The following is a 13,686-nucleotide window of genomic DNA, read 5'->3' as shown; positions in this document are numbered from 1 at the left end:
AATTGCAAGTTGCAACCCTAATAATTAGTAAAATAATTTATTTATTTTTTTGGAGTAGTAAAACAAAATCTTAATCATTAGCAATTAAAACAAATAGTATAGTCTTGTTAATTATTAATTCAGATTGCCTCAAAATGTGACTAGGCAGTAGGCAGTGGTGTATTACGCAGCCCATTCTGCCATTTATCAAGACTTTCATTCTATTGAAAGATTACTACTCCATATTTGAATTTGTAGATATTATTTTATGTCGAACTATTTGAAAGGGTGGTGGTGTGACCAGTATCGCGTGATAATACGAAGAGATCAAAGGGCCAAAGTTGAGGAAGTCAAATTATATAACTTGACGAGTTCACGTTTTTATGGCAAGTTCAGATGGTAAAATAATAAAACTAGTTAAGAATAATACATTCATCCCTCAAAAAAAAAAATTAATAATAATAATACATTCAAATTTGGCAAGTCTCTAAGGCCATAAAATGTATTGTAATTAATATTGAGAATAATGAAAAAGTAAAAAAAATAATAAATGAAATATTTATAAATAGTGGTTATAATTTAAAAATAAATAGAAATTATTTTTGTAGATATATCATAAAGAAAAAATAAAAAGTTTTTTTCGCGAAAGAAAGGAGGTAGCATGTATATAAAAATTCATGTATTCAAATCAAATTTTTTTATTTATGTTTATTATACTCCATTCGTCCACAAAATGAATACTCATATTTCATTTTTCGTCCGTCCACGAAATGAGTATCAATTTCCTTTTTTGGCAAGTGTACCTCAGACAACCCTTTAATTAATATACATTCAAAAAGTGGGACTCTTATTCTATTCACACTACACTCAATAATTTCTTAAAACTCGTGCCATCCACAAATGAGTACTTATTTTGTGGACGGATGGAGTATTTACTATGTACTCCCTCCAATTATTATATCTGGATATCCCTTAAAATTGTGATATTTTCTTGTTTGGAAATGTTTCATAAATTTTTCCTTTCACTATTTATAAAATGATGTAGAATTCAATCTCCACTTAAACACAATTATCACATTTTTTCTTAAAACTCGTGTCGCCTTCAATTTTTACGGACGGAGGAGTATATAATTCTAGAGATAAGAGGACATGATTATCCCCAGAAATACAAGTGAGATTCGGAATTCCTGCTGCCACTTTTGACCACTTTCCATGTCACCCACTCCTCATCTAAGTTGGATCCATTTCCATTTCCAATTTCCCATTTCCTCCTCCACCTCACTCATTTATCTATAATCGCTCCACCACCGCCGCCGCCGCGCCGCCGTAGTCATGGATCGAGCTCCCCCGCAAGCGGCTGAACAGCCCCACAACCCCACCCCACCCGCTTCATCCGCAATGCCATCCTCGACTTCTGGCCATATGGGCAAGCACAGAATGTTAGCTGCAATTTCTTTCCTCAATCAGCAAATCCAAATTATGCAGGTACTCATCCATTCACCTTCTCCTTCCACTTCTTTCTTTCTTCTTCTTCTTCTTCTGGGAGCAATTTGTTTCCCCTATTTGTCGATTTCACGATTTTGAGCTATTGAGTATAATTACATTGTATTACTTATTTATTTTATTTTAAATGTGCAGGATGAGCTACTTGAGCTAGAAACTATTGGCGGAGTATCTACTGTTTGCCCAGAGTAAACCCTTTCTCTTAAGTCTTAACTACTACAATTATAATATAGTTTAATCACTTTTATTTTAACCTTTATTGCGAAAAAATTGTTCAATTGAATCAAAAATTGGTTTCAATAGTTGTCCTCGAATATCTGCGCGTATTAAAAAAATGACAAAATTTTGAGTTAGTGTGATGTTGATTTTGAGTGACAGTCTAATCGCAAGCGTGGATTCAGTTCCAGACGCTCTACTTCCGGTGTAAGAAATCCGTTTCGCATTTGGTGGTGATGTGATTAATTTAGTGGATGAATTGGTAAATGTTATGTAAATCAAATTATACTATATGGTTATTGCAGGACCAGAGCTCCGGCGGAGGCCGACTGGGACCGGTGGTTCCAAGGCGCTCAGAGCTCCCGGAGCCGCCGCCGGTGGATCTGAACATTTGCTTCACATGTTGTATTGCAATACAATATCTTCCCCTTCAAAAAAAAAAAAGTTTATGTATTGGGCGGGATTTAGCCCCTAGCTATCTAAGAGATCGTCACTCTACCAATTAGATCATTTCGTGTATCAAATAATTCCAATTTTGTGTTTTGGCCTCTTTCTAATTTGTTGCAATTTTCACATGATTTTACTCCAACCCTAGATGGAAGAAAAAAATTTGGTGCTAAAATAACACCATTTTTTTTTTTTTTGCAAAATTCACACCAAAATGTGTGAGATTTAAATGTTGTGCCAATGTGAGAGTAGTTGTGCGCTTCTCTGTCCCAAGTAGTGTGAAAAATATTTTAGTTATAATTTTCATTATCTTTATGATTAGTTTACTAAGTAAGGTCAAATACAAGGTTCTTGCTTTGAAGGAACCTCCAATTCCAACTACTCAAACCTCAACTCTGCTCATTTAATTTATTGAGAAGATCGAGTTAGGTTTGTGTTAAAAAATTAAACTACTCGCTTCGTCTCATCTACATTGAGACAAAAAAATTTAGACACGAAATTTAAGAAATTAGTATTTAATGTGTTAAGTGTGATAGGTGAAAAATGATAATTTTTTGCCAAATAAAAAAACTGTTTCGAAAAAAATGAGACTGCTCAAAAAGAAAAATATCTAAAAAATAGGTGGGACGGAGAGAGTATATACGAAAGATGGTCAAATGGTGACTTATGTTGCAACATTTCTAGCAAAATAAATAGAACACAGACCTAAGTTGTTCATGACGTGTTTGAAACACTTCTAGGGCAGGCAAATTCTTGAAAACATTCTTGACATTTTTCTCGTAATGTATTAACTCAAATTAATTTGTGATGGGTCCATAAGTGGAGATTTTGGATGTTCTAGTACTTGGTAGCTTCTCTTTGTCTTATATATAGGTCTATAGTTGACGTAAAACGAAATAATTTTTCAAATAATTAATCACATTAATTTACTGAATTATATGTAAAAAAATAAGCAAAATCCTCACACTAGCAAAATGTTTTCATACACTATCTAAAATAAATACTTCAATATCTTTTTGTCAAATTCTCATACAAGTCAACCCCCTCCCCCCATCACACACACACAACATTTACCAACACATTCTATAAAAAAACTATTATTCACTCAAGTGAAAAATATATTACTACGAGATAGCAAAAGTATAATTGGTCAAGAAAGGACTAAACCATTATTATATCAAATGTAAGCTTTAATTTGGTGGTCATCAATCAGAGTTGTCAACATCGATCAATTTTCAAATACTAGTAGTTTTTCCAATCAAGTTTAATAAATTGCATAAAGATTAGGAACCAATCGATCTGTAAATTAAACATACAATTGGGACTTGGCCCCAAATAATACTCGAAAATAAATTTTATTGAAGAAATATATATTGACTGAAAAATTTAAATAGAAGATAACATTATTACAAGTTATTAATGTATTATGTAGTAGAGCAAACAATTTGCCATAAATGTTCTAGTTGAATTAATCGCTCATGCCTGACAAGTGTATACATGAAGTAAGCAGGAAATAGTGTGTACATACATATAGTAGTTTTTGTTTTTATTTTAGTTGGGCAGTGGGGATTAGTTTGTCACTAATCTTTAATTCTATATAAGAGTTGAGGATTTTTTTTAATTATAATTTGAGGGGAGAGATAATATGATTATTATTCTAATACCTCATCCTAAATTCCTAATGAGTGAAATACTATCGAGTTATATATAATGTTTGTGTTGCGATGGATTAATGGGAGAAGCAGCAAATGGCTCTCTATTATATAATCCCCTAATACATTTAATTTTTAAATTTTGGACGATTAGCCTCTTAACATCGGCATCGCATAAGGAGTGCAAAATTCCTCTTATTTTTGACTGACACTTAACTCCGTTCAATATTTTTTATTTTTTTATTTTCTATTTTTAAGTGGATCCCACTTTACATATATAAACTGTCAATTGAGTGATAAGAATACCAAAATACGCATAAGATCCATAATTCTTAAGTTTCAATTGATTATATTCTTACTGACAATCATTATATAAGCAAAATTTATAACACAGAATTGAATCTATGAAATAGCACACATGAATCTTGAAAATATCAATTGCTCAAATTATTAGCATCCACGTTAATCGAATGCACGTAAAAAAAATTAAAGAAAGAAAATAAAATTTTCACTCTTTTTGACATAGCAAAACTCATTGAAGTCCGATGAAAAAAATAGAACTAAATAAAGCAATAAAAAGAAAACGCATGAAATTTGTCTGGTTCTACAAAGCTTGAGAGAATGTTATCGGAATTATATTAAACAAAATGAAAATTCGTTAAACATACCAAATAAAGGAAATTCATTCTTTCTAATACATTGATAAATAGAGTGGGACACGTTTGAGAAATACAGAAAATAAAATAAAATTGAAAAATACTGAACGAAGTTAAGTATTCATAAAAAATATGGAGAATTTTGCTCTCCTTGTAAGATGTTGAGAGATTAATAATCCAAAATAAAAAAATAAAGAGATAAATATATCAGGGGATTACAGGGGATTATACGATAGGGGGTTGATTCCTCCTTCTACCTAGATTAATTAACAAAAAGCATGTGAAAGCAGCAAATTGATTCATTTATTTTTATTTTTATTTTATTTTTTGAAAGATTTATTTTTATTTTTATTGATGGACAATAATCGATAGGAATCGAAAATGTGATTTCTCGGAAGTTTGTGGCATCCGACTTTTCTTGCGTGAAATTAAGCGACTTTAGCGTGACAGCCGACTTCAGTTTCCCACTTTGATTGCAACAACCGAACTATCAAAATTAATAGTAGTATTAAAAATCCCCAAATCCTTTGTAATAATCTTGAAAAGATCAATCCAATAATTTTATTAATCTTCACCTAAAAAAATTATTAATCTTCTTAGGCAAACACGCCACTAGATATATTTTTTTATTAAAAAAATTATAGATATACTTAAATCACGCACGCACATATACAATGGGATTATCAAATAAAATCTTTTTTTCCCCTCGTAATTAGCTACCAATTTAAATCATCGATCTTCAAATAATTCATAATTAATATATTAAAAAATATTGTTATATATATATAAACAAATTTTATCATAAAAAAAGCACGAGAATGGAAAATATTACAAACCGAGCTACAGATTACACCCACATGCTTGTGTAAATAAAAAAAAAATTAGTCACTTTCATTTAGCGACGTCAACCCTAGGGATGGCAGTGGATCTTGGACCCGGTCCAGATCCGTTACGGATCTGAATCTCAATTTTTTGGACCCGACGGATCTGGATCTCAATTTTGAAAACGGATCTGGATCTGGATCTTGAAATTTTAGATCCGGATCCAGCCCAGATCCGACCCGTGGATCCGTTTTATTTTATATTTTATATTTAGTTTACTAATATTATTAACTAAATTAAAAATAATAAATAAATTATATTCAAAAGAATAAAAACTAAAAGTAATTAGATAAAAGTATTTTGTGTTATATTTTTCATGATGAAAATTAGATGTTGTTGATTTTGTGAATTTTTTTTAATTTAATTTGAAAATAGTAGATCCATGGATCTAGACCTATGGACCCGCGGATCTGACGGATCTGGATCTGGATCCAAAATTTTCAGATCCACGGATCTGGATCTGGATCTAGTATATGAAAACGGATCTGGATCTGGTATTGGCCAGACCCGGTCCAGATCCGGCCCGTTGCCATCCCTGAAATTTATAGGTTAGATTCGAATAGATCGACGTTTCAATAAAATTAGGACTGAAAGTTTATAATTTGAAAAAAAATATATAATTTGAATGGCCCGTAACCAAATAGTCCGAGCCTATGAGCTAGTGAACCCCAAATCGAGTAAGTTATTAAAAGGTATCGTTATTTGATTTTTAAATTTCATTACTTTACTTTTGAAATTAAGTTAGTCTAAAAATAAGAATTTTTATATAAAAAAATTTGTGAAATGTATTTTGATTCAATATTCGAAAGATATATTTATCTTTCATTTATGAGTGTTTTTATTCTGACGTTTAATTTAAATATTTAAATATAAAAATTAGAAAATTCTATTCATTTAAGAAAAATATATGTATCATTATCTCTTCACGAGTTACATATTACTACTTCTTAGTCGATGTTAGTATTCGTTTGTTATATAAAATTATTAAGATAAATATAGTTTTAATAAATTTTCGAGCTTGATTGGTCTCATGGGTTATCCAAAACCGCAAAAATATAATGTTATGGTTGAGAACGTTAATCTAAAAAATCACAATTCGAATAACTCGTAATTAAATAGCTCGACAACTCAATTTTCTTGGCGGGATTGACATTGTTACTTTCATGTATTGGTTCTTATGCATGGAAGAAAAAGAAAAGCATGAATTATATCATCCAAATAATTTCTTATTTTTTCCGGTAACGTATATATATGATATATCCCCTCCCTATTGAATTTGCAAATTTATGAAATAAAAGAGGCTTTACCGCGGACTTTTCATCTTTTTTACATTTAATCTCCTCTTTGCAAATTAATTTAAACTTAATAGGTTTGAGTCAACTATTATCGAATATCAGGTTCAACCAATAGATATTTTTAATTAAATTATGTGTCGCCGTAGTTGAAAATCCGTGAATCAACACCAGCTACGAGGTAGCTAGTGCATTTTTAATTTAGCACGATTCATAATACAACTCTAATTTCCTAACTCAGATTACTAAAAAAATAAAGCAAGGATTACAAAAAAAGAAAAAGAAAAAAACAAATACATAGTACAAATTATGTTAATTAAAGTCTTTGCTTACGTCGTTATATATAATCCCAAGCATAATAAAAGTAGTCATGCAATATATCTGAATAGACAAGGCGGAAAGAAATGCATCCAGCAGCAACCAGAGGCGGAGGCGCGGATGGCTCCGCCGCCAAAGGCGACGGCGACACCCTCGAGTCCGGCGGCTACCACCGCGAGAACTACCAGCAGAAGTTCTCCGGCGTGGCTCTTAGAATAACGCTGATTTTTGTGGTGGTGGGCGTAACCGCCCTTCTTCTCAATCAATCTAGCTATCCTTTCGAGTTCTTTCGCAGCTCTAATTCATTTTCAATTCCATCCTGTGAGAATATTGCCAACGCTTCGTCTTCTTCTTCGGTATGTTTTTCATCACTTTAATTTTTACTTTCTTATTTCTTATTGGATGTTAATTTTTTTTGTGTATTTATGATACAGTGCCGGTGGTGCATATGTTGAATTTTGTTTAGTCTTATTTTTTTGTGACGATTTTTTTAATTGATTAAGATTATAGTTATGTTTGAGTAAGGATTGGTTATTGTGCGACATCCTGTGTGTGAACAGTGAGGTTTCGGGTTCAAACCCCACTGCTCCCCCTCCCCAACTCCCCCAAATAAAAAAAAAACTATATTTTTCATAAAAATGTACTGCATGTAAATTTTTTCGCCCTTGTGAGATTCGAACTCTAATCCTTCGTTGACATGGAAAATACCGTTTAATTTTAATTAGCTACTCCAAAGATAGAGAGAGCAATTTGTATGAATAAAAATTACTAATTTTTTCTCTTCTTCTTTTACATTATTGTACCTAGCTGATTAATGATATATTCACTCCGTCTAATAAAAATATGAATAATTTATAAGTGACACGGATTTTAAGAAATATTAGATAAAAATTTATCGTGAATGAAAAAGTAGTTCCACTTTATTAAAAGTAAATAAACTATGTTTAATAGTTTACAAAAATAGAAATATTCTTGTTTTTGTGATACAATCTAAAATGATAAAATATTCATATTTTTGTGAGACGAATTTCAGTTTAACTGAAGAATCAATGTTTAAAGGTATAAGATGCACCCGTTTCAAAAAAAAAAAAGGTAGAAGATGCACACAACTCCGACTTCAGGGAAAGATTCTAGAATGCTTACGTAATAAACTAAATTGTTTACGACGTCCTTGATTTAATTATTTGCTTTTAATTCGTGACTTATTTTCTATGATAGCCCCCTACCTATTTGTTACGCCTATCAACGTCGAAATGCTTAAAATTCCGATGCGTATCAGTCAAATTATTCACAAATTTCGCAGTTGATGTATGTAGACAAATTTTCAATTAATTTTTTATGCTACTAAATCTGACTTTTCATATTATAATGAGTTCTGCTATTTTAATATAACAATTAGTTATATCATAAATGTCTATGAATCAAAGAAAATCAATGTCACCTTTATTTTTTTAGTTTTTTTGAGGGAAATGTCACATAATTGAGAAGGACTTCCACTGTTCCACATGGAAAAAGCTTCTTTCTCAATCACACTCATACACTATATTTTATTTCTATTTTGTTGAGTTTTGTTTTGAAGAACGAAATAAATTTCAAAACACAAATTACGCTTTAATATTTCAACAATTGATTTTTTTACAATCACACTCACATCTAAAAGAAATAACAAAAGTTTGATTGTTGAGTTCAGATATTTAATTGTTATTTTCTTTAAAATGAGATTTGATTGTAAAAAGATGAATCTATAATAATTAAAGTAGAATTTTATCTCCAACAGCAACAAATGCAGATTTTCCTCATCACCTAAAAAACATGTGTGCATCTTGCGCTTGCGTAGTTGGATAACATTGCAGCGAATCACGTTTTCAGCAATTTCTGTTTTTTTTTTTTTTTTTAATGTGTAAAATTTAAAAATAGGCAAAAGAGGAGAACATCGAGTTGGAGAAGACGCTGAGAGAGGCGACGATGAAGGATAACAAGACTGTGATAATCACGACTCTGAACAAGGCGTGGACGGAACCGAATTCCATTTTCGATCTATTTTTGGAGAGCTTCAGGATCGGAAACGGAACGGCGCACCTCTTGGATCACGTGGTGGTCGGCGCGTTTGACAAGACGGCGTACGAGCGTTGCAAGGCGGAGGGCCTCCACTGCTACGCCCTGACCACGGAGGGCGTCGACTTCTCCGGCGAAGAGGTCTTCATGAGCGAGGATTATCTGAAGATGATGTGGCGGAGGATTGATTTTCTGCGCACTGTTCTGGAATTGGGATACGACTTCGTCTTCACGGTACATTTTTCTCCGTCTCAAATTATAGCTGACCCTTCGTGCTGGCATTTAGACTTTAGAGGATTATTTATGTAATTACCCTTAATTAAATTTTAAATTTATTCACATGAGCTTAACCCAATTACTCCCTCCGTCCACCAATTCAAGGCCTACTTGCCTTTTTGGTCCGTCCACAAAAATAAGGTCTATCTATTTTGGGTAAGTTTTTATTAATTATTTAATCAAAAAAGTCAAAGATTTTTTACAAAAAAGTGGGACCCTTTCTCCACTCAACTAATAAAAATACACTTTTTTCTTAAAATCCGTGTTTTTTCATATAGGCCTTTAATCGGTGGACGGAGGGAGTATTAACTAACTAAATGTATCAATTGAAAAGTCACCGCCCAATCAAACCACCTACCTCCCCAATTCCCATCATAGAGTTTTCTTGCCCCCTATTTCTATTAGTCACGATTCTTTAATGTTTTATTTGAATATCCTTCTTGTTTTCTCTGTCTTGTTGCAGTGAGATTTCTTAGTTTCCGTCACAATTCTTTAATATTTTATTTGAATATCCTTTTCATTTTCTTTTGTCTTGAAGCTATAAAATTTCTTGCTTTCCTATTTCAATTTAATAGGTCATATCGACTAGACTCATACTTGAACACATGCTCAACATGTTGTCGCATAACGCCTCAAATTTTTAGGGCCCATTTTATGTATACATGTATATAAAAATTATTTTCACTTAACAATAAGTTATTTATTTACAGAGCTTCGTATTATAAAAGATTTTTTCGTCATTTAGATCATATAGTGTTGAATTCTTAGTACCTTATCGTTTATTCTCTTTTGGTTGAAAATTCTTTTGAATAATTGGCTGAAAAGTTTATGTTTTTTTTCTTTGAAAGGTTGAAAAAGTTTATGTTAATATACTATTGTTATATCATTAATATAAAAAAAATTATAAAGGCCTATTTTTTAATTTTTGCTTCGGATCCTATGAGATACGGCGCTGGTATGGACCCATGAAAATGTACGCATAAAATTAATTATTGAGTTGAATTAGACTGGTTTGAGAAAAAAAGTACTCCATCCGTCCGCCAAGATTATGTAAAAATTACTATATTTGGCGTCCGTCAAGATTATGCCACTTTCCTTTTATGGCAATGGTCCCACCATCCTCTTTAATATTTTATCCATACTAACACTCTTTATTTACAAAAAACCCACTCAAAATTCAATCTCAACCACACATCTCATAAAGTGGTGGGACCCTTTCTCCACTACATCAAAATCATCACCAATTTTATTAAATCCCGTGCCCAAGCAATTTTACATAATCTTGGCGGACAGAGGGAGTAGGACAGTAGGGTTACATGCTTTATGGGTTTAGGAAGAAATCCAATCCCAACAAAAAAGTTAAGGTGTCGGCCCACTAACGACTCATAAAGCCCGTTTTTCGGTCCAACCCATCTTAACAAATTTCTTTCTTTTGCCCAATTGACACCACAAAAAGAAGGTGTGTATACAAGTTTTCTCGAGGGTATAAGACTTCACTATAAATATTAATCGTAACTTTCATCCAATGTGGAAATATATATACATAGAGATTGATTAGACCCAGAATTACAATTTTTATGATAATACCTAAAAGAGTATTAAATTATGAAATTTGTGTTTCTCATGAGATTCAAACTCAGATAACACATTTATTGAGCAAGGTGAAGCATTTATTATAGATCTTCATGATTGATCAATGGCCGAAAATATTCCCTGTTCCCAAAATATCGAAGGATTCTTATTAAGAGAGGTTAAGTGAGAAGCACTAAATAAAATATGGGGGGTGTATTCGTTGTGAAATTTGATGGATTTCTATGGATTTTAAAAGTCTGGGTGTATTCGTTCAAGACTTTTAAAAGTCTGCAGAAATCTGGGTGTATTCGTTCAAGACTTTTAAAAGTTCATATAAATCTAGGTGTATTCGTTCAAGACTTTTTAAAATCCATACAAATCTAGGTGTATTCGTTATTCCATTGACTTAAAATCCGAAATGACTTTCATGGATTTCATCCAAAAAATACACACGACGAAATCCATGAAGTTTTAAGCGAGCGCTGAGTTCCAGCGCCCGCGGCCAAGAAGCCAGCGAGCGCTGAAACTCAGCACTCGTTGAGAACCACTTATTCCCAGCGCTCGCTGGAACCCTGCGGTCGCTGGGTTTCCAGCGGTGCTGGGACTTCGCGGGCGTTGGTTTCATGGAATTCAATTCCAAAATTATCCCGTAAAGTCTTCGAAAATCAGTGAAAATCGGGGTGAAATCCAACCACGAATTTTTTGAAAGTCGTCTGGAATCTATGTGAATTCCATGGATTTTTTAAAGTCTGTGGAAATCCACAACGAATACACCCCCTAAGAATAGACAACCATTTTTAGTCATTTGATCATTAAGTATTTTGGTGGATGAAATCTCAAAGGGGCTGAATTCTTATTTTTTGTTGAGTACAGTAAATTTAACAGCGAATACATTAATTGTTACGTAATTCTCACTGTAACCACACCTTATATCCATGTATATAAGTTGAGAGTAACATCATGTATGATATATTGAAAATCAGGATGCAGATGTGATGTGGTTTCGAGACCCATTCACGAAATTCTACCCGGATGGGGATTTCCAGATCGCGTGCGACCACTACTGGGCCAACTACACCGACATGGGCAACTCCCCCAACGGAGGCTTCAACTACGTGAAATCCAGCAAGCGCACCATCCAGCTCTACGACTTCTGGTACAACGGGCGCCGGTATTTCCCCGGGAAGCACGACCAGGACGTGCTCAACATGATCAAGTTCAACCCCTTCATCCGCGAGATCGGGCTGGAGGCGCGCTTCCTCGACACCGCCTTCTTCGGCGGCTTCTGCGAGCCCAGCAAGGATCTCGACCAGGTCATCACCATGCACGCCAACTGCTGCATCGGCATCCAAAACAAGATGCATGATCTCACCATGCTCATTCATGACTGGAAGAGGTATGTCGCTGATGATAAGAATTTCACTACTAGATCTTGGACTGTTCCCAGATTTTGTGGCTAGCTAGAGAAACTCTCTCTCTCCCTCTCTCTCTCTCTCTACATGCGCTTAGTGAGATGGTGATGAAACTGTGCAGTATAAGGGGCATGTTATTTTATTGTAAAGGAATTGAATAAACGGGTTAATTATTTTTTATTTTGTTTTTTAGGCTAATTGCTTTAAAAAATTTCAACAATTTCAGTTATTACATAAACCCTACAGTGCTACTAACCTAGGCTACTAGCCTACTGCCGGGAGTAGATCATCTATCTCACAATTTATTATGTCCCATCATGTCTCTCTGTTAATCTCGTTATTTAGTAATTGTTTAATACTATAAAATAAAATAAAATAAAAAATATTATTGTATAATGAACTTTAATTAATATTTATCACTAAGAATTGAGATTTTAAAAAATTATAACCCTAAAATTGAATTAATTAATCCTAATAAACAATTATTAATTAAATAGATATATAAAAAATAATCGTAAATCTTAACTGGATGAGTGAATCGTAGTTAATTATCTTAAAATTATACTAAAACTTGATAAATTAAAATTTTAAAAAATATTACTATTAAAAACTACTTCATTCGTTCATAATATCATTGTCACTTTGTCGACGACACGAGTTTTAAGAAAATGTTGTATAGTAGTAGGGATTATTGTGAGTGGAGTTTGTGGATCCTATTAATATAAATGAAAATGATTAGAATATTATGGACAGACCAAAATGGCAAAAGTGACAATGATAGTATGGATGAACAGAGTATAATAAATTAAAAATAAGATGAGATATCAAAAGTGAAAAAAAAAATAGAGAGCTCGATCCAATTAATTTTGAGCCAATACAGTGTTTTTCTCGACTTGATAACTTAATAGATAAGGGATTTCTTGACCTATTGGGTATAATCCTTCCCTAGGTCAACGTTTATATTCACCAATTTTTAAATTTCGAAGAAACTTATATATTACACATAAAAACATTGACTATATACACAAACTCGGATACAAATTTATTGTGAATAATACTCCAACCTAGAAATAATATGGGCACCAATTTGACAAGTACTACAAAAATATATTATAGATTTTTGATGGCTAAACATATATATGAGGCTAATATTATAATATCGTAGTTAACAATTCTAACTTAATTGTAGTTAGTAGTTCGAGAGCAAATTGGAACACTATTAAAACTAAAACTCATGAGGCAACAGGCTGTCTTGTTTTGACTAATGCAACAGAGTGGCCTTTACGTACTCCAATTTCAATTTCTAGGATTTCACATATTTAACTACTAGTTTCTACTTTCTACCATGCTCCAATTTCAATTTCTAGGATTTCACATTTTTATTTTTCCATTTTTTGTATTGTTTTTTCTGAAGTTATCTCACTAT

The 13,686-nt window shown here is 32.7% G+C and overlaps 2 protein-coding genes across 3 annotated transcripts; both read left to right on the top strand.

Moving 5' to 3' along the window:
- Nucleotides 1-1,117: 1,117 nt before the first annotated feature.
- On the top strand, nucleotides 1,118-2,255 carry LOC131014984 (guanine nucleotide-binding protein subunit gamma 2-like). Of its 2 annotated transcripts, XM_057943163.1 has the most exons (4): nucleotides 1,121-1,464; nucleotides 1,618-1,670; nucleotides 1,861-1,905; nucleotides 2,004-2,255. In XM_057943163.1, the coding sequence occupies exons 1-4, from the start codon at nucleotides 1,312-1,314 to the stop codon at nucleotides 2,083-2,085; spliced, it is 333 nt and encodes a 110-aa protein (XP_057799146.1). In that variant the 5' UTR covers nucleotides 1,121-1,311; the 3' UTR covers nucleotides 2,086-2,255. The 2 variants fall into 2 exon arrangements, with proteins under 2 accessions (XP_057799147.1, XP_057799146.1); XM_057943164.1 differs by lacking the exon at nucleotides 1,861-1,905 and having other exon boundaries at nucleotides 1,118-1,464.
- A 4,578-nt stretch (nucleotides 2,256-6,833) lies between these two features.
- Nucleotides 6,834-12,440, top strand: LOC131014983 (uncharacterized protein At4g15970-like). Its single transcript, XM_057943162.1, has 3 exons — nucleotides 6,834-7,301; nucleotides 8,863-9,234; nucleotides 11,832-12,440. The coding sequence occupies exons 1-3, from the start codon at nucleotides 7,032-7,034 to the stop codon at nucleotides 12,306-12,308; spliced, it is 1,119 nt and encodes a 372-aa protein (XP_057799145.1). The 5' UTR covers nucleotides 6,834-7,031; the 3' UTR covers nucleotides 12,309-12,440.
- Nucleotides 12,441-13,686: the final 1,246 nt, after the last annotated feature.

Source organism: Salvia miltiorrhiza, chromosome 3 (genome assembly GCF_028751815.1).
Source record: "Salvia miltiorrhiza cultivar Shanhuang (shh) chromosome 3, IMPLAD_Smil_shh, whole genome shotgun sequence".
In the NCBI taxonomy this organism is placed as follows: Eukaryota; Viridiplantae; Streptophyta; class Magnoliopsida; order Lamiales; family Lamiaceae; genus Salvia; species Salvia miltiorrhiza.
This window is presented reverse-complemented; position numbering and strand designations above follow the sequence as displayed.